Source organism: Perca flavescens, chromosome 12 (genome assembly GCF_004354835.1).
Source record: "Perca flavescens isolate YP-PL-M2 chromosome 12, PFLA_1.0, whole genome shotgun sequence".
In the NCBI taxonomy this organism is placed as follows: domain Eukaryota; kingdom Metazoa; phylum Chordata; class Actinopteri; order Perciformes; family Percidae; genus Perca; species Perca flavescens.
In genome coordinates, this window is record NC_041342.1 from 12275118 (window position 1) to 12295653 (window position 20536).

A 20536-nucleotide genomic window follows, 5' to 3' on the forward strand; every position below is an offset into this window, starting at 1 on the left:
TTTTAAATTCAATTTGATTATTTTAAACCTATTTCTTTGAACCTTTTTTTAACTTAACTTTTTTTTAACTTATTTTAACCTTTTTTCTATTTTTATATATGATAAGACTTAATGGATAACTGTTATCATGAAGCAAACTGTATATGTTTTATTTATTAAGAAACCTTTTTGAATAAGAATAAGCAATACTACACAACTAAAAACCTTTGAATAAATAATCCAGAAATGGGAATTGTTACCAACGACGATATGGCCTATAGTAGCTTGAGCGATGCCATGCACTCGCTCGCTTTCATTCTGTACCTTTCATACTTTCAGATCATGATTGACGATAACAATTGTGGAAATGACACGGCCGTATGTTCGGCCCCCAGCTCCCCAGTAGGTCTGGCTGTTGGGCTGACATTCTTCTTCCTTCTGCTCGTGATCGTAGCTGGTGTAATCGTGTACAAATACCACAGTCAAATGAGGAATATGCTGCAGTTTGTACAAACAAGAAGCCAGAAAAATGAGGACTATAGAGAGACATCACAAGAGGATTCCAATCAGTACACTGATATGAACAGAGAACAGTCAACAGGAGAGGCGCCTATTTATGAAAACTTCACAGCTCGGACTACTGGACACAACAGGCCTGCAGTAAACAAGAGAAAGTAAGCTGTACTTTGTACTACTTTAATTTCCTACTTTCAGCATCTGTCCAGAAAGAAACCAGAACGGAAACTGTGTGTGTGTGTGTGTGTGTGTGTGTGTGTGTGTGTGTGTGTGTGTGTGTGTGTGTGTGTGTGTGTGGTTTAAATTTCCCCATTTTGCACACTCCTTGTTAAATATTGGCACACAATTTGGCCGGTGTCTGGTGGTGGTGATCTCTTCTTCTGTTGTTTCCTACGGTTTAAAGTCTATTAATCAAACGTGCCAGCTGATGACTCAGTGCGGGAGTTTTTTTTTCTCCGAGCAAGAATAGAAACTGGGAAAGAGAAATCCACACAGTTTACATAATATGTACCTTGTGTCACACTGGTTTTTACATCAGAAAAAAAAGTGCTTTCATCATCTGCTACACTTTATATGTTGTTATTGTTTCTGTGCAGGTCGCCCCCTGAACCTGAAGAGGATGTGTACTTGCAGTGTGATACACAAGATGATGCAATATACTGCAATGATCCGGCGTGCAACCTCTCCATCCTCCCAGAATGCCAGGAAGAAGACGTGTATATTGTGCCAGATTCATTATAGGACATTCATTGCTCACCATATACATTTTCCAGCCGACCTGTGAACAAAAACAAATACTGCCATGTCTGGATATAAGTACACCCACATACAGTGTATTTTATACATATATCTTGGTGTACATCATCTATCAAGTCAGGAATGGAATTATAAGCTGTTCTGTATTCTGTTATAATCTGTTGTGGCACAGTTCATTTAAGATCATATTGGACACTTTGTACTGCAAATTATCACATTTTTGACAACAATCCAAGTTAATCAATTTTTGTTTGTTTCACGGTTTTCTCTTGATACGTCTGGAATTTCCGTTGAATCACTTTCCATTTTGACCTTTAGCGAGCAGAAGTGTGGACCATTTCTTCACACTTGTTTGGTTAAGGTGCAAGTTGGTAAAGATCGCATTTATGTGTGCTAATAAACTTTTTACCATTAACACATTTTGAATATTTATCAGCCTCAAATGTTGTCATAGGATGCCTCGGTTTACAACAGCTGCATCACTGATTTCTGCTCTGTATGGTCACCATAGAAATGTTTGATACATTTTTATTACATTTAAAAAATGTAAAGTGTTTTATTATCTGGGTTTGGGCCATATTATTAAGTTTATGAAGATGAAACACATAACCCAATATTTAGAACATTTTGCAGTTGTATTTTAATTTGAACTATGATGTTTCCTTAATAATAGTCTTGAGCTAATAGCCGCCTGTTCTGTGTCTTACGTTTTAGAAAAGAATTTGAGAATAGACAAAAATAATTGCTCGATTAGCCATAAAATACTAGAGGATACTAAAAGACTTGCAAAACATGCAAAGGTCAGCACTTTATGGGTTTTGTGGTCCATTTGTTTTTTCAGAAGAGACACACGGAGAGGATGTGAAAACCAAGCTTTGTCTGTAGAGGTGTGATTCGTGCTTCTCTGGGCGTCTAGTGTTCAAGAGACTGGCAGGGAGGTTTACAGACCGGGACTCACTCTTTGCTAACATTTTGGTCATCCTGGAATTAAATTCAGTAATCATTTTCCGGGAAGGCTATACTGTTCGTGAGAATTAAAACCAGGAGAAAGCCAAATACCAGAGGTTAATGAGTTCATGCTGTCTATCTTAGACTATACACACAGAATGTCCTTGATAAATACTGTCCCTAATTCTTTTATACGTGTATACTTTGGGTGGTACTGCAAGTCAGGACCTTTCAGAATCTAAGATTGAAGACCTTTACATCCACCCGCAGTTGCGTATCAACCCGAGGATGTCATCCCTGAAACAAAGAGTAACAGGATAAAAACAAAGGGGCGAGTGAGCTGTTACTGGGCACAGGTCTGAATGTATACCTTAAGAAAAGTAATTACAGTTAGCAATTGTGTCTGCAGATCTGATTAATCGCCTATTTATTCATCTGCCTATTTATTCAGTCGCCCAGGGTCACTCAATACGCCCCACTCTTTAATACATCTACTTTATTAATTGTACAACAACACATGCTCATATTCAGGTGACCTTTATCCATGCAAAGATAAAATATATATATATATATATATATATATATATATATATATATATATATATATATATATATATATATATATATATATATTAAGAACTCATTAGGGGTGGTGGTATCACTGCACTATAAACATTTTAGAAGAACTTACTATCAATTTCAGGTCACTTCAGCTGACTCACTTACTGTAATATCACACTTAATATCGTAATATCGCACCTTATATCCTAATATCACACTTTATATCCTAATATCACACTACAACATAGTGCACTGTTTATTACCAAACCCTTAAATTGCACTTTGGCATGTTTTAAGTTCCACACGCTTTTTCTAATTTGAATAACTTTTTCTTGTCTTGGCAATCATATACAGTACTTATCATAGGATATCTCACATAATCATTTGTTCTTTTTTCTAATAACTTATCTCAAGAGCACTTGAAAGTAAATATCACAAGCGTTGATAATCTATAATGAAAATTCATTTACAGTATCGTCGTTGATATGCAATCTGAGCAGTTTACACAGCAAGCTGCTTTTTGACTCGTTTGCCTTTTTAAATAAGGGGAGATAGAAATTATCATATCTTTATAAGCTGATTCATCTGGCACACTGTGACCTTTGTGATCTACAGCGGTTGATAGTATCTCTTTGGATGAATGACACAAATGAGAAAACGTTATGCTGTTGTGTTTAATATGAAATGTACTGTACATGTTGATATATTCAAGTGCAACAGTTCAGTGTGAATACATCAGAACATTTATTTAGGTCTTCATATAATCATTGAAATGTGTAAGACGACAAACAAAATATATCTAAACCATGTGCCTCTTAAAACAATACAGTGCTTTAAATAAACAAGCGACAATGACATTGAATGGTACTAAAACATGCTGTAACATAAAACAACAATAATAAAACCAAAACAATTATAACTTTAGGACCATAAATAGAACTTTAAATAAATACAACTATGAATGAACAGATCCACTGCTTGATCCGCAATGCAATACAAAACTCTGTGCCGCAGTAATGTGTTTTTCTTCACAATAAAGTTGCAATTTTAATTTAGTTAACCAGTGAAAAACACTAATTTATGCAGCTGTGATACACGATTCTTTGAGTACATAATCAGCATGTAGCATTTATTTTTTAGTGGCTCACCCAAAGGTTAAAAAAAAAAAAGCCTAGTTCCTCAGGCACAGTGACATTTAGTGACAATCAAGTCGTCGAAAGCAGTCAGCTTCAACTTTCCCTTACTGTCATAGTGCATGAGGACCATGGGCTCATAGGCGGCCGGCACGCAGCAGGGGCGTGGTGACCCTCCTTTGGTAATCTGATGCAGCCGAGACTTCACCTGCGTGTGCATGCTTGCAGGCTTGTAGTTGTGGGGGCAGGTGCCGTCGCAGAAATGCATGGTGTACTCAGTTGGGGCCACCACCCAGTCCGTCCAGCCAATGTCTCTAAAGGACACGGTGACAGACTTCCGGCAGCACCATCCTCGCTCGTCGCAGACGTCCTCCTTGTTGGAGCGAGGCAGCCTCGTCTTCCCGGCTGGTTTGGGCTGCGTGAGGCCTAACTCTAGAAAAATGCTTGGATTTGCCTTGACGGCATCTTTGTCACCCACAACTGTCCCAACATCCACTAACAGTGCCTCTCCATCATTAGTCCTCATCCACCTCTCCACCTCAGGGCTGACGTCCAGCTCCACGTCCTGAGTGCGTGACGCATTGGCACTCGCCAAGTCTCCATGTGTCCATGCAGCAGAGTTCGTCGGCTTCATCCGGTTGACTTTAACTTTAATTTCTCGTCTTACCTCAGGCTGAACTGAGGTGGGTTTATTTAAAATCTGCCTGGAAATCTTGAGCTCGGCCCGAGCTAGTGTCAGTTCACTCTGGATATTGGGGTTCTTGTGGAAAACAGCTCTGTACCAATACATGCGTTGTGGGTGCGCTCCCCTCCCAACCACTTTCATTGGCTCCACTAAAACGGGAAAAGAAGAGAATTAGAACCAAAGTTGGCAACATCCTACAATGATTTGACCGAGTAGGGAACATCTGGAACGACTGGGTGCGGGAAAACAAAGATAACGTTTTTTAAATTTGAATTCCAATGCTCTCAAAGTCATCATTTGGCTTATCATTGATGACATTGACAGATACAAACACTTTTAAAGTGTAACATCAAGTACAAGGTGTGTCTGTCACGCTCATGATTTCTAAAAGCTTGTAGGAATGTGTTTGCTTTGTTTACACGACTGTTTGATTCTATTTCCAACCATTCGCATAGGTTCAAACTCTGCAAGTTCAAAGTTATTTACAACCACAACGGCACAAAAGCTTTTGTCTGCATCTGCAGATCTCGTCATGTAACGTTCTTTCCTACTCCCACTCAAACTTTCCAAATTGGCTATTCACATCAGTCATTTAGGCGTGACAATGATTAAATTAGGCCTAAGTGTCTTCCTGATGTCTCCCTGGCTAACAAATATCTCACCTGTAGCTGGAAAGAGCACAGTAGACATGGTGGATTGCCGGGTTTCCCTCATCGGCTGGCTGGAATTTCCTCTCATCTCTCTCTGTTTTTCCCTGTAGAGCTGATACATCTTTCTCAGCTCTTCCTCAGAGGCTTTTTGGGTTAGCCTGGGCTCCCTGTCCATACCCAACGAGCCGAGGATCCCCGTCTTCACCGCCTCCAGAAGCAGGACCCTGTGGCTGTCCGTCCTGTCCACATCAGGTGTGCCTTGGTGGGCCACGTGAGGCCGGCTCTCCCCTGATCTGGAGAGGGAGGCAAGGAGCAACAGCATGTAGGAGATGAGCTGCTGAAGTGTGCGTGGTATGAGCATGGTGAGCCTGCCAGGTAGAACTGGTTTAAAAGTGCTGCAGCTCAGTGGATGGGGTTTGTCCACGTAATGAATGAAATTCTTGACATGCTTTTATTTATAGAGCTTCTGTGTTGCCACACCCCTGGTTAGTCAGGTGAGCCTTTGATGGGCTCAGCTAAGGCCATATGTCATGATGTAGCAACATTTTGCAGCATAGTATTATGTGTTTACAGCACGTGACTTATGAAATTAGAAATCTGTGCCATTAATGTCAACATTTACAGCTTTTTTTCCAGTTTTATTAGCGCATCAATTAGAAGGTAGACACATCAGAGATAGGAGAGACATAAAATAAAGGGATTTCTGGATGAGATTTGGTTTCGTCACAAGTACATGGTGTGTACCTCAGCGTTCTACGTCACCATGATTGTCCAGTTATGCGTCACTTAATCAAATAAATGGCCATATGGCTTACAGTTACTAGTTCTAAGGAGGCAGACAATGGGGAATTACATTAGCTCCTGCCGGGGTTAATAATGATAATGTGATAGTTTATTGAGCCATATAAGGCTGTCTCTCGGTTCCCTTGCAAATCTGTGCCAAGTATGGTCAGAGGTCAGGAACAGGTACAGACCAAAGAGGCATTTAGAGTCTTGTTCACTCGCTGACTAGACGCTGAAAGCTGGGAAGGCCCATAGACTACCTTCCTGCCACAGACTGCAAGACACTATGAGAACAGTCCAGCCTTGCCATGTACATTTCTATCAGCTGTCTGTGACAACATACAATAAACAAAGACAGGAAAATGTGGAAAGAGTAAAGTATCTGTGTGTTACCCCTCCCTCCGTAGACAAGCCCACAGAGGAAATGCTTCAAGGTAAACAAAAAAAAAACAAAAAAAGAATAGATAAGGAAGTTGTCTGTTGAAAGAGGGAACTTCAACTTCAAAGTCAATTATTTCAGTCTTTTATTGCAGAAGCATCATCATGTGATGGAAGGCAGTTATTCCCAAACTTTAAGGACCACCCCACTTTGAAAACCACTGACGTAAGGAGCGCTCTCTTTATGACTAAAATAGACTGAAAAACAAGAGAATTGTTGGGACGGACTAAAGAGCTAAAGATAGGCTACGGCTGTGTCTGCACTGTGGAGCGTTATCAGCACGTGAAAGTCCCTCGCTTCTATCAGTAAATAGGGTTAGCACACCGCTTACTGTAATAGTTTCATGGGCGTCTGTGTCATTGACCCTATTCTTTCCACATGAGGGCATTCCCTGACCACAGAAGCGATTGCTGACTGATGAAGATTAGATTTTATGGAAAATGTCCATGAAAGTGCATTCATGCCAAATTATGAGCTTGGAAGTATAACATAACCTTTCAGCAACCAGATAGTAAAACTGTTAAGCCATAAGAGGGTTACAGTAATACAAATGTAATTAAATGATAACATGTACATCATAATATAATAAAACAATAAAAATGATTACCACATAACCGTAAAACTTACTATGCGATGGCTTCTGCAAATTTGAATGACATTACCGATACTGTCGTAATTCCAAGCTCCTGTAATATATGTAGGGTCGGGTTTCAAGATAGATGTGACAGTTCTGTTGCACAAAATGACTGCTTTTTTTTACAGACTTTTCTCTCTTTACATGTGAAATGCCAGACTTCCTCTTTAGGTATTCAGATGAAACAAACTGAGAAGGGAACATCACTCTTTGGTGGAACCTCTCACAGCTCAGACAGACTGTATAAGTAACATGTGATAGGGGGTAAAACAAAGGGTCACAAGCATAAATGGTTAAAAACCAGAACTTTATAGGGTCTTGCACCTGTCACATGAAGAATAATGTCCTAAATGGAAAGCCTTAAACAGGGCCGGCCTCCAATCAACACAGCTGTGACATCCACAAGACAGATTGTTAATATATTTTAATAAACATTCACAACTTTGCGTTTTTGCCTTTTTTAATTTACCAGCAACATAATGAGCTACAGCATACGAATGCTGACAAATATTAGTTATGAAGAGGACCTTCATTACATAATGGGTAAAACAAAGGGTGACAAGTCAAAACCAGGGGTCTCATTTATAAAACTGCGTGTACTAGGATCCTTACTAAAAGTGTACGAATGCCCAAAAGCCAAAAATGGCTTTACCAACCATTTTTAACCATAAATAGTCAATGCAAAACACCTCACGAATGCTGATCAGTATGTTAATGACCCTGGCAGTTGTTCTTTCGTTACGCTGAATCATGACGACTGGCGGGGAAAAAGCAAAAAACTTCTCAGACGTTCAGGAATTGAGGCAAATTGAATTATAATTGCAGCCTGTTCTCGCATAGTGTAGGTAAACCTGATGTATAGACTACCTCTATTAATAATACCGTCCAAAACGGCAGGCATTACGGCACTCGGGGACAGCTTCGATATACCAGACCTATATGATAAGATGGCACGGTTCCGGCACGTTGCCCTCTCTACTGGACCCAATTCAGTACATAGATCCAAGAGCTCAGCTTTAGGGAATCTAAATCGCCATATTAGCCAGTCATCGTCATGGTCCCTGAAGTCTCTTTCTCTCCTGATTCTTCCATTGGCGTAGTCCTCCTGCAGGGCCAGCAGTGCCATCATGCAGCATTACGCACGGGGGGTCCCCACAGTATTTATATGTTTACAACAATTTGTGATCGTTAACACCTTGCCAAAATAACAGCATCAACTAGTGGTATCCCCCACCCCGAGATACAGTCTGAAGACAAAAGAAAGTCTAATAGGCAAACACACTTTTCTTCATGCAGATTTTGTCACAAACAGTATTAAAGCTCGGACCGATAACGAGGACATTAAGTGTAACGATTGCGCCAGAACTTAACGGCTGTGTTTCCAGACTTTCCAGACATTTGATGATATATGCACAGTTTTAAAGACATATATTTAGTTATTTACACTGTGTTCTGCAGTTATCTAATGCTAGGGTATTTGATGCTATCCTGTATTCCATGCAGTCAAGCAGTCTCCTCTTCCTGCGCTCCGTAGCGGACAAAGTTATGGTGAGACAGTGCCAAATATTTCTTAAAGATTTGAGTTTGATTTTACAAGGTGTTATGGAACAAGTATCACTCAGTACAAGCGCAAAAAACACTGCTGGAACGTGGATGATACGGGGTGAAGAAATGTGGGTGAGGCATCAATACTTGAACATATTACTAGTAATCGTTCTTCCCACATTTACTTTCTGCCGTCTTGACTTCAGTTCACCACCTCACCATCTGCGTCGCCAACTCCCATTGTCTCCAAGACGTGCGTCCGCATGGGTCAGAGTTTGCGTGGAGTGCCGCACATTCTCTCGTCAAATTAGTTTTTTACAACCTTTGCGTGGGAAGTGGCGTACGCACATTTTCAGCCCTGTTTTGTGCGTACGCCACGTTTATAAATGAGACACGTGGTCTCTTCACTTCACTCCCTGACAGTGTCCTCCTCATTGAACCTGTCAGCTTCTCTTTATATATTAGTGCCACTCGGCAGTTCGCTGATCTGCAGTGTTGTACGTTGGAAGGTTTTAAGAAAGCTGCCACACCAGGTACACTGTGGATTTGAGAGAAACAAAGGATTAGCAATAGATTGAGCTTTAATTGCTAATGCTTATCCATGTTATCAAGTAGAGGAGACTGGGGTATCCCATCATATATTCAAACATCAGGATTTAGAAATTCTTCCTCTTCCTCAGGACTGCTGTCTGTGTTCCTTGAGAGGCGGCGCTCTGCAGAGATTCTACAAGAGAGCCGACTAAGAAAGTCCTACCAGCAGACAAATTAGAAAAGCACGTTTTTATAAATTAATTTAAATAAATAAATTAATATATAATTTAGTAGAAGTTGTGGTAGTTGTAGTATTTTTCTAATGGCTCATATGTAGACATTATAGCTGGGGTAGGCAGTTTTCTGGAAAAGGCAAACCAGACTTTTCAAAGCCAGAATTTGAAAATACAGCTCTCCTCCTGCAGCCCTGCTGCCATCAAGCTTTAATCTGTGGATCACCAACTTTAAAGTGATATCATAGGTATAGTACAGTAGTCATGGTCATATGAGCTGGTCCCTAATTTATAACAGTAACATTTAAGGGGAGAGTTTAAGAATACTGATATACATCTGCAATGAAATATTGTCATATGATAAAATGTCCTTTTTGAAAAAGGATGTAGAGGACATTAGACAGTGAGTGGTCGGTCTTATGTGGAACCCAAAGAGCTATTAGTTATAGGGAGAAGTGGAGTTTGGTTTAATGGGACAGGCAGTAAAGTGGACAGTTGGTTTGACTTTTTAGTTCTACCCACTAATGCAGCATGAGGGCACCACTGAAGATAGTGACAAGAAAAAGTGCTCAGGAAGGATTTATGTTTACTAAACAGCCCAGACATGGTCAGACCGGTTGGTATATAACAGATTGCTACCCATGCATACCATTCACTCTGCTTTGACCGCATTAAATGCACAGACACAAACTCACACCAACACACACAGTATCGGTGTGTAGGTGCAGTTGTTACACACCCCAGCCCGTGGTTGCACTTTTGTCGTTCTTTGTAGGGCACAGTAAGTGAACGTCAGTTTAAATGGCTCTCCACTATATCACGTATTTATCAATTAGTATCTCCTTTTTATAAATGGGTTACAGACTGGACCATAATAAACAATTGTTTAACTATGCTGGATGTTGAGTAGTTGGTGTTCATCTAACCACCACTCAACTAATTAGTATTGTGTAATATTATTATTAGACTTGTGAATATCAGTTACAACATGAAATGCCATGAAAGAGTAAAATGTTGTTGTGATTTTTAAACCATACTTCTAAACTACATTGTTTGGTTTCTCCTGTGGGGGAGGAGGTATAACTTTTGACAAAAAGTACTCTCAATTTAAGGTTTCATTTAGTAGCTTTTTTTGGAGCCTTCGACTGCATCTGGATGGTCTTCCTCAGAAAATGAAGTTTGCTCACTTATCATAGAGATCGCTACTGTATCTCCACAGCTAATCAACCCCATGTCAATCTATCACGGTGATAAGCAGCTCCATGACAACTGAGCGAGCACAGACTGCTGAGGGTGAAAGACCGTGGACATTGACTAGTTTTCTTTTTGTCAAATAATTCTTTTATGCTCAAGTTGAAACCTCGTTTATTCATTTGTTATGCTGATATTTTTGTCACATCCTTATTCTTGAACTGGACACAATCTTAATATTAAAGATGTATCAGTCATCATTAATCTCTAAATACAGTACAGGCCAAAAGTTTGGACACACTTTCTCATTCAATGTGTTTCTTTATTTTCATGACTATTTACATTGTAGATTCTCACTGAAGGCATCAAAACTATGAATGAACACATATGGAATTATGTACTTAACAAAAATGTGTGAAATAACTGAAAACATGTCTTATATTTTAGATTCTTTAAAGTAGCCACCCTTTGCTTTTTTAATAATAAGGGAAAAAATTCCACTAATTAACCCTGACAAAGCACACCTGTGAAGTGAAAACCATTTCAGGTGACTACCTCATGAAGCTCATTGAGAGAACACCAAGGGTTTGCAGAGTTATCAAAAAAAAAAAAAAAAAGGGTGGCTACTTTGAAGAATCTAAAATATAAGACATGTTTTCAGTTATTTCACACTTTTTTGTTAAGTAGATAATTCCATATGTGTTCATTCATAGTTTTGATGCCTTCAGTGAGAATCTACAATGTAAATAGTCATGAAAATAAAGAAACACATTGAATGAGAAGGTGTGTCCAAACTTTTGGCCTGTACTGTATGTATTTGTCAATTTGTTATAATCCCATATTGTAAGTTTTGGTCTTTTAATTAGAAAAGCACGTTTTTATAAATTAATTTAAATAAATAAATTAATATATAATTTAGTAGAAGTTGTGGTAGTTGTAGTATTTTTCTAATGGCTCATATGTAGACATTATAGCTGGGGTAGGCAGTTTTCTGGAAAAGGCAAACCAGACTTTTCAAAGCCAGAATTTGAAAATACAGCTCTCCTCCTGCAGCCCTGCTGCCATCAAGCTTTAATCTGTGGATCACCAACTTTAAAGTGATATCATAGGTATAGTACTGTAGTCATGGTCATCTGAGCTGGTCCCTAATTTACAACAGTAACATTTAAGGGGAGAGTTTAAGAATACTGATATACATCTGCAATCAAATATTGTCATATGATAAAATGTCCTTTTTGAAAAAGGATGTAGAGGACATTAGACAGTGAGTGGTCGGTCTTATGTGGAACCCAAAGAGCTATTAGTTATAGGGAGAAGTGGAGTTTGGTTTAATGGGACAGGCAGTAAAGTGGACAGTTGGTTTGACTTTTTAGTTCTACCCACTAATGCAGCATGAGGGCACCACTGAAGATAGTGACAAGAAAAAGTGCTCAGGAAGGATTTATGTTTACTAAACAGCCCAGACATGGTCAGACCGGTTGGTATATAACAGCTTGCTACCCATGCATACCATTCACTCTGCTTTGACCGCATTAAATGCACAGACACAAACTCACACCAACACACACAGTATCGGTGTGTAGGTGCAGTTGTTACACACCCCCAGCCCGTGGTTGCACTTTGCCGTTCTTTGTAGGGCACAGTAAGTGAACGTCAGTTTAAATGGCTCTCCACTATATCACGTATTTATCAATTAGTATCTCCTTTTTATAAATGGGTTACTACAGACTGGACCATAATAAACAATTGTTTAACTATGCTGGATGTTGAGTAGTTGGTGTTCATCTAACCACTTATTCAACTAATTAGTATTATATAATAGTATTATTACTTGCTTACTTGAAAATAATGTGAAATGCAGACAGTACATGCTTGTGTATGAGTCAAGTACAAGCAGTCTGGGAATATTGCTGGACATTCACAAATGCAAGGCTAATTAGACTGCCTTCACAAAGATCCTCTTTGTCAAAAATCTACAATAATACAGAGAGAAGTTAGGTGCGTTTATTCATCTTATGAAAGGGAGGAAAAAAAAGATTTATATTCAAATTAAAATGCGACTAAAATTATACGTCTTTTTTTAATGCCACAAATAATGGAAAATATCCATTGTATCCACTATGCAGCGACACACTGCCATGAGTCCATGAGCGGGGCAACAGTCTGTGATTAGTTCACGTCTGTAACAGCTAGCATGTCCAAAATGCTAAAGTCAGTAGATAGAACAGGTGAAGCAAAGATAACGTTGTCGGTAGCCTAACTGCTACAAACAGGCTCTGTAATGAACGACACGCTAGCATGCTGACGGATTTGGTGTATGTGTAGTCAGCTGAGCTGGCCTAGAGAATATCTGGTTTAAACAGTTGGATGATGCCGTTCTCAATGATGCTCATATTGCTCCGTCAAGTTGGCTGGAAGTGATGTAACGTAGGGTTTTATGTGGAGTAAGCATTACCGTTTAAAACAAAGAGCCTTTTACATTTTACATCACTTGTAAGGAAATAACGGGAGAACCAGCTTTAAAAGGGACGTATATTTCTTTGTCAACAAGTGCTGTGCACCGGATCCAATTCATGCCAATGTGAAGAGTGCTTCATGTGGATTTGAAATTTAAAGTGTTAGATTGAGAATGTATGTGGGCAACACTGTATATGTCACATTCTGGAAAGCACGATAACAAATAGCACAGTTAAATTAGACAGACAAATTATTTTTAACTGTCAATGAACACAAACACCTGGAACAAATGTATGTATTATAAACCTCCGACATATAGTACAGGCCAAAAGTTTGGACACACTTTCTCATTCAATGCGTTTCCTTTTTATTTTCATGACTATTTACATTGTAGATTCTCACTGAAGGCATCAAAACTATGAATGAACACATACGGAATTATGTACTTAACAAAAAAGTGTGAAATAACTGATGACTTATATTTTAGATTCTTTAAAGTAGCCACCCTTTGCTTTTTTAATAATAAGGGAAAAACTTCCACTAATTAACCCTGACAAAGCCCACCTGTGAAGTGAAAACCATTTCAGGTGACTACCTCATGAAGCTCATTGAGAGAACACCAAGGGTTTGCAGAGTTATCAAAAAAAGCAAAGGTGGCTACTTTGAAGAATCTAAAATATAAGCCATGTTTTCAGTTATTTCACACTTTTTTGTTATGTACATAATTCCATATGTGTTCATTCATAGCTTTGATGCCTTCAGTGAGAATCTACAATGTAAATAGTCATGAAAATAAAGAAACACATTGAATGAGAAGGTGTGTCCAAACTTTTGGCCTGTACTGTACTTAGTATGGTGTCTATGTGTCTGGAATCTGATCCTTAGAAGATGTAACGCTCTCAAACTCAGTCAGAATCCAAATCATATTCAGCATAACTAAGCTTCTTGTTTGGGCCTGCTCATTATGCCACTGTGGCAGAAATCACCAAACTCGGAATTCATGAAAGGGAACTTTATATATAAGGAATAAGTAACCACGATAAAACAGCTTACGTAAAAAAATACACTCTCAAAAGTTTAATATAGGGTTAACTTGTCTTTTTCCATCTTGTTTTTCAACATGCATGTCAGTTCTCAAATCAGAGAAATAGTCATTTCAGTTCTGAATTTTCGGCTTTCCTCTCAGCTAAACAACCTAATCCGCACTAACCAGTGAAATCAGACACAGAGCAACAAGTGAGGGTTCATCATGCTTTCAGTTTCTTTCTCACTTTAATCTCACAAAAACAAACAAAAATCTAAACAGCTTTGCGAGATAACATGTAGAAATGATGTGACCTTCCACACCTAATTCATTACTACATTACTGTTTCTGCATGGTTACCTCAGGTAAGAGGCGCGTTCTGTGTCTGTGGCAGGTGATGAAGACTATGACTAAGTGGTGGGTTAAAGCAGAGGAAGTACAGGAGGAGAGAGAAAACAAGCCAAGTGGGGAGAATGGGAGGGAGGGAGACACACAAAAAAATAGTTATCAAAGTAAGTTAAGACACGTTAAGAGGGAAATTACACAACTTCCTTTCGGTCATCTAATAAGCAAGTAATATGGCCATATCTTTTTTTTTTAACAGGGAACTATGCAGTTTTTTTTTTAAGCTTAATTTACCTTAACTGAACAGCTTCGGAGTCATTGGAATGGATATATGACTATTTTTTAGTTGAATGGTGGTTGTCTCTCTCTCCCCCCTAGCGTCTGTGAGTGGAAAAACCACCCTTACAACTTTCGCCGGCGAGCCGCAGCGTCAGGAAGTATCGCGTGATATCAGGTCTCGCAATGTAATGAACTGCTTCACGGCACTGCACACATTCGCCCATTCAGGAACCGGCTAACAAGGTAGCGATGGAGTTTTTCACACTATCGTCATGGCTGAGCCGTCTAAAAAAGAAGCAGAAAGCTAGGAAAGCATTGTCGGAGGAACAGAGAAAGAGGAAACGGCAGACTGACCGAGCGAAGAGTCAGACACGAGTAAACATAGGAGCTGCCAAATATCTATTCTGAAGCTGTAGGGGGGGGCTCTATAGAGAAACCTGTGAGCAAAAAGCGAGAAAACAGCAAAGCAATGGCCAAAACTGCATAGCGCCCCTTTAAATATAAATGTGGGCTAGGCTTGTCGCGGTAGTCGTCATTTGCGGTGTTACCCGATGGTCGGGCATACAAAGTAAACATCAAAGTAAGCACTCTACAGATATTGAGCAATATCAATGAATATGTATTCTTGTAAAATGTCTGGGGTGTTCGGTAACACCAGTGTGGTGATGAGATTAATAACCGATGGGAAATGTTCCTCCCCCGTGGCATCCCTAATGTGGGCAGAAAGCATTTTTCAGAAACACACAGGGGCTAGAGTGAGAAGTGAAACAGAGTAAGGACAGCCAACAGGCGCCACAGCAGTTTCACTAGGGTTATATGTGTGTTCTCAGTGAGAGCCACAAACAGATGCCACCATCAGAGTACAACTCTGTTTACCAAGAATCCAATCTGTGTGCGGGTTTAAAGTCTTTGGAAGTGAAAAAAATAGACCTGACTCAACATGCCACATGAATACATAGATAGGTGTCATGGTATTAGTGAGAAAGTTACTGTTCGTCAATGAATAGTTATATCAAAGTATTTAAGATGCTTTTGAATAAGACAAACTCAGCAAACAGGCGGGGCAACTAGTTCGATTTCAGGATTCTGGCACATGAAATCATCAAATATTAGCTTTGCGCTTACGGCTGCAACAACAGGTCTCCTAATCTGGATGGCTACAGTTTGACCGTAAGGTAGAGCAGAGCGCTGTAGCTGTAGGGAGTCTTACCAGTCTGAAGCGCGGCAGAGGGATTGCAGAGAGGTCAACGGGGCCTCGCTCAGTGACGTTGACGAAGCGAGCTTCCAGCACAGTGATGGCACACAGCACATGAACCCACCTGTGTGAAAGGCAAACACAAAGTACATTTAGGACAAACAATTCAATGTCCAGGGCGCAATGTTGGGCACGTATTAAGAAATGTGGTTACACAATAAACATTGCGTGCAGGCACTGACTTGTAGTTGGGCCTACAAGTTAAAGGGTTCGTCATTGGGCAAATATTCCACAATAATCGACTTCTGCACCTCCTCTTGGCACCATTTCCAGACTTGAGAAAATGTAGCTCGCAACAGGAGACTTGGCCAATCACTATTGGCTGTTCAATAAATGCAGACGCACGCGCATGTCCCTTCAGACTATCAAAGCCTGATTCAATGGCGGAAAATCCTGCAGAAAAAAAAAACAACTGCCTGCAAAGCAAACCCAAAAAAAGGAAGCAGACTAAACAAGAAGACTAAATAATAATAAATAATTTCAGAGATTAATAGTTTAGCCTTCTGCTAGCCATGGCCAAAGGCTCAGAGCTGCGGCTAATTCAGGTTCATGTTTGCAGAGCCTCGATTCACAGTCTGCCATCTCAAAGGGCTTTACAGGCCCACAAGAAAACCGGACGGTGTTTCTTATAGAATTGCTGCTCTATAACATCAGGATCAGGAGGATTAAAATAATGACTAGTATTCATACATATACCGTTTGGTGGGAGGGGCTTAGAACCGAGAATGGAGAGCTGCAGGAGGAGAGCTGTATTTTCAAATTCTGGCTTTGAAAAGTCTGGTTTGCCTTTTCCAGAAAACTGCCTACCCCAGCTATAATGTCTACATATGAGCCATTAGAAAAATACTACAACTACCACAACTTCTACTAAATTATATATTAATTTATTTATTTAAATTAATTTATAAAAACGTGCTTTTCTAATTAAAAGACCAAAACTTACAATATGGGATTATAACAAATTGACAAATACATACAGTACAGGCCAAAAGTTTGGACACACCTTCTCATTCAATGTGTTTCTTTATTTTCATGACTATTTACATTGTAGATTCTCACTGAAGGCATCAAAACTATGAATGAACACATATGGAATTATCTACTTAACAAAAAAGTGTGAAATAACTGAAAACATGTCTTATATTTTAGATTCTTCAAAGTAGCCACCCTTTTTTTTTTTTGATAACTCTGCAAACCCTTGGTGTTCTCTCAATGAGCTTCATGAGGTAGTCACCTGAAATGGTTTTCACTTCACAGGTGTGCTTTGTCAGGGTTAATTAGTGGAATTTTTTCCCTTATTATTAAAAAAGCAAAGGGTGGCTACTTTAAAGAATCTAAAATATAAGACATGTTTTCAGTTATTAGTACATAATTCCATATGTGTTCATTCATAGTTTTGATGCCTTCAGTGAGAATCTACAATGTAAATAGTCATGAAAATAAAGAAACACATTGAATGAGAAAGTGTGTCCAAACTTTTGGCCTGTACTGTATTTAGAGATTAATGATGACTGATACATCTTTAATATTAAGATTGTGTCCAGTTCAAGAATAAGGATGTGACAAAAATATCAGCATAACAAATGAATAAACGAGGTTTCAACTTGAGCATAAAAGAATTATTTGACAAAAAGAAAACTAGTCAATGTCCACGGTCTTTCACCCTCAGCAGTCTGTGCTCGCTCAGTTGTCATGGAGCTGCTTATCACCGTGATAGATTGACATGGGGTTGATTAGCTGTGGAGATACAGTAGCGATCTCTATGATAAGTGAGCAAACTTCATTTTCTGAGGAAGACCATCCAGATGCAGTCGAAGGCTCCAAAAAAAGCTACTAAATGAAACCTTAAATTGAGAGTACTTTTTGTCAAAAGTTATACCTCCTCCCCCACAGGAGAAACCAAACAATGTAGTTTAGAAGTATGGTTTAAAAATCACAACAACATTTTACTCTTTCATGGCATTTCATGTTGTAACTGATATTCACAAGTCTAATAATAATATTACACAATACTAATTAGTTGAGTGGTGGTTAGATGAACACCAACTACTCAACATCCAGCATAGTTAAACAATTGTTTATTATGGTCCAGTCTGTAGTAACCCATTTATAAAAAGGAGATACTAATTGATAAATACGTGATATAGTGGAGAGCCATTTAAACTGACGTTCACTTACTGTGCCCTACAAAGAACGACAAAGTGCAACCACGGGCTGGGGGTGTGTAACAACTGCACCTACACACCGATACTGTGTGTGTTGGTGTGAGTTTGTGTCTGTGCATTTAATGCGGTCAAAGCAGAGTGAATGGTATGCATGGGTAGCAAGCTGTTATATACCAACCGGTCTGACTATGTCTGGGCTGTTTAGTAAACATAAATCCTTCCTGAGCACTTTTTCTTGTCACTATCTTCAGTGGTGCCCTCATGCTGCATTAGTGGGTAGAACTAAAAAGTCAAACCAACTGTCCACTTTACTGCCTGTCCCATTAAACCAAACTCCACTTCTCCCTATAACTAATAGCTCTTTGGGTTCCACATAAGACCGACCACTCACTGTCTAATGTCCTCTACATCCTTTTTCAAAAAGGACATTTTATCATATGACAATATTTCATTGCAGATGTATATCAGTATTCTTAAACTCTCCCCTTAAATGTTACTGTTATAAATTAGGGACCAGCTCAGATGACCATGACTACTGTACTATACCTATGATATCACTTTAAAGTTGGTGATCCACAGATTAAAGCTTGATGGCAGCAGCACATTTGTCTGCTGGTAGGACTTTCTTAGTCGGCTCTCTTGTAGAATCTCTGCAGAGCGCCGCCTCTCAAGGAACACAGACAGCAGTCCTGAGGAAGAGGAAGAAACACACAACAATGCTAACTTTGGTCAACACATTGTTTTATCTTCATCACATTTCTTGATGATTTCTTTCATGATGTTTGAATATATGATGGGATACCCCAGTCTCCTCTACTGGATAACATGGATAATTAAAGCTCAATCTAATCCTTTGTTTCTCTCAAATCCACAGCGTACCTGGTGTGGCAGCTTTCTTAAAACCTTCCAACGTACAACACTGCAGGTCAGCGAACTGCCGAGTGGCACTAATATATAAAGAGAAGCTGACAGGTTCAATGAGGAGGACACTGTGAGGGAGTGAAGTGAAGAGACCACGTGTCTCATTTATAAACGTGGCGTACGCACAAAACAGGGCTGAAAATGTGCGTACGCCACTTCCCACGCAAAGGTTGTAAAAAACTAATTTGTCGGGAGAATGTGCGGCACTCCACGCAAACTCTGACCCATGCGGACGCACGTCTTGGAGACAATGGGAGTTGGCGACGCAGATGGTGAGATGGTGAACTGAAGTCAAGATGGCAGAAAGTAAACGTGGGAAGAACGATTACTCGTAATATGTTCAAGTATTGATGCCTCACCCACATTTCTTCACTCCGTATCATCCACGTTACCATGAAGATTAAATCCAGCAGTGTTTTTTGCGCTTGTACTGAGTGATAATTGTTCCATAAACACCTCCAACTCAAATCTTAAAGAAAGAGACTTCAGGGACCATGATGATGACTGTTTAATATGGCGATTTAGATTCCCTAAAGCTGAGCTCTTGGATCTATGTACTGAATAAGGCTCGTTTGGATATAATATATAGTTCTGTTAAATCTTATTATATAGGTCTGGTATATTGGAGCTGTCCCCGAGTGCCGTAATGCCTGCCGTTTTGGACGGTATTATTAATAGAGGTAGTCTATACATCAGTTTTACCTACACTATGCGAGAATAGGCCGAAATTATGCTTCAATTTGCAGCAATTCCTGAACGTCTGAGAAGTTTTTTGCTTTTTCCCGCCAGTCGTCATAATTCGGCGTAACGAAAGAACAACTGCCAGGGTCATTAACATACTGATCAGCATTCATGGGGTGTTTTGCATTGACTATTTATGATTTATAATGGCCGTGTACCGGCCAGGGTGGGATAAGAGGCTGATTCATGATACGCACACTTGTGGGTAATCTGTGATTTATAACGGGAACATTGCTTACAGATGTGCGTACGCACGGTTTTATAAATCTGAATTTGGCGTACGCCATTTTTGGCTTTTGGGCGTACGTACACTTTTAGCAAGGATTCTAGTACACACAGTTTTATAAATGAGACCCCAGAGCTTTTAAAGGGTCTTGCATCTGTCACTATACAAAGAATAATCCTAATAGTCCTGAATGAAAAGCCAGGACAATATTTGAGCATGTAACGAAGTTACCAAAAAAGCTTGTGTGTGTGAATTTCTGAGCACTAAGTCACTGAGGGGATGAAACAGTCATGTGCTTTTCCAGGTGAGTCTACATTGCAAGTTGAAAGTGTGTGAAAGGTGTAAAGTGACTCATGCACACTGTCATGTGCGACTCTCCCTCTCTTCTTCTGGCTCTTTCTCCTTCTCTTTTCATAGCTTCATAATCTGTGACAAGGCTTCACAATTGGCATAACTTTGTATTAATGGGTCACAACAGAAAAAGTTTGATATCACACCACTCTACAGTTTGACAGTATTAATTACATATTCATTCTATT

General features: G+C 39.5%; 1 protein-coding gene across 5 annotated transcripts; it reads right to left on the minus strand.

Moving 5' to 3' along the window:
* Window positions 1-3505: 3505 nt before the first annotated feature.
* Window positions 3506-19475, minus strand: gdf15 (Growth differentiation factor-15). Of its 5 annotated transcripts, none has more exons than XM_028594028.1 (5): window positions 19390-19475; window positions 18656-18798; window positions 15900-16008; window positions 5241-5521; window positions 3506-4727 (listed from the first exon to the last, which is right to left on the minus strand). In XM_028594028.1, exons 4-5 carry the CDS (start codon window positions 5401-5403, stop codon window positions 3940-3942), a joined length of 951 nt encoding a protein of 316 aa, XP_028449829.1. In that variant the 5' UTR covers window positions 5404-5521; window positions 15900-16008; window positions 18656-18798; window positions 19390-19475; the 3' UTR covers window positions 3506-3939. The 5 variants fall into 5 exon arrangements, with proteins under 5 accessions (XP_028449829.1, XP_028449828.1, XP_028449830.1 ...); XM_028594027.1 differs by lacking the exon at window positions 19390-19475 and adding an exon at window positions 18989-19051; XM_028594029.1 differs by lacking the exons at window positions 15900-16008; window positions 18656-18798; window positions 19390-19475 and adding an exon at window positions 8849-8965.
* Between the last annotated feature and the right edge of the window lie 1061 nt (window positions 19476-20536).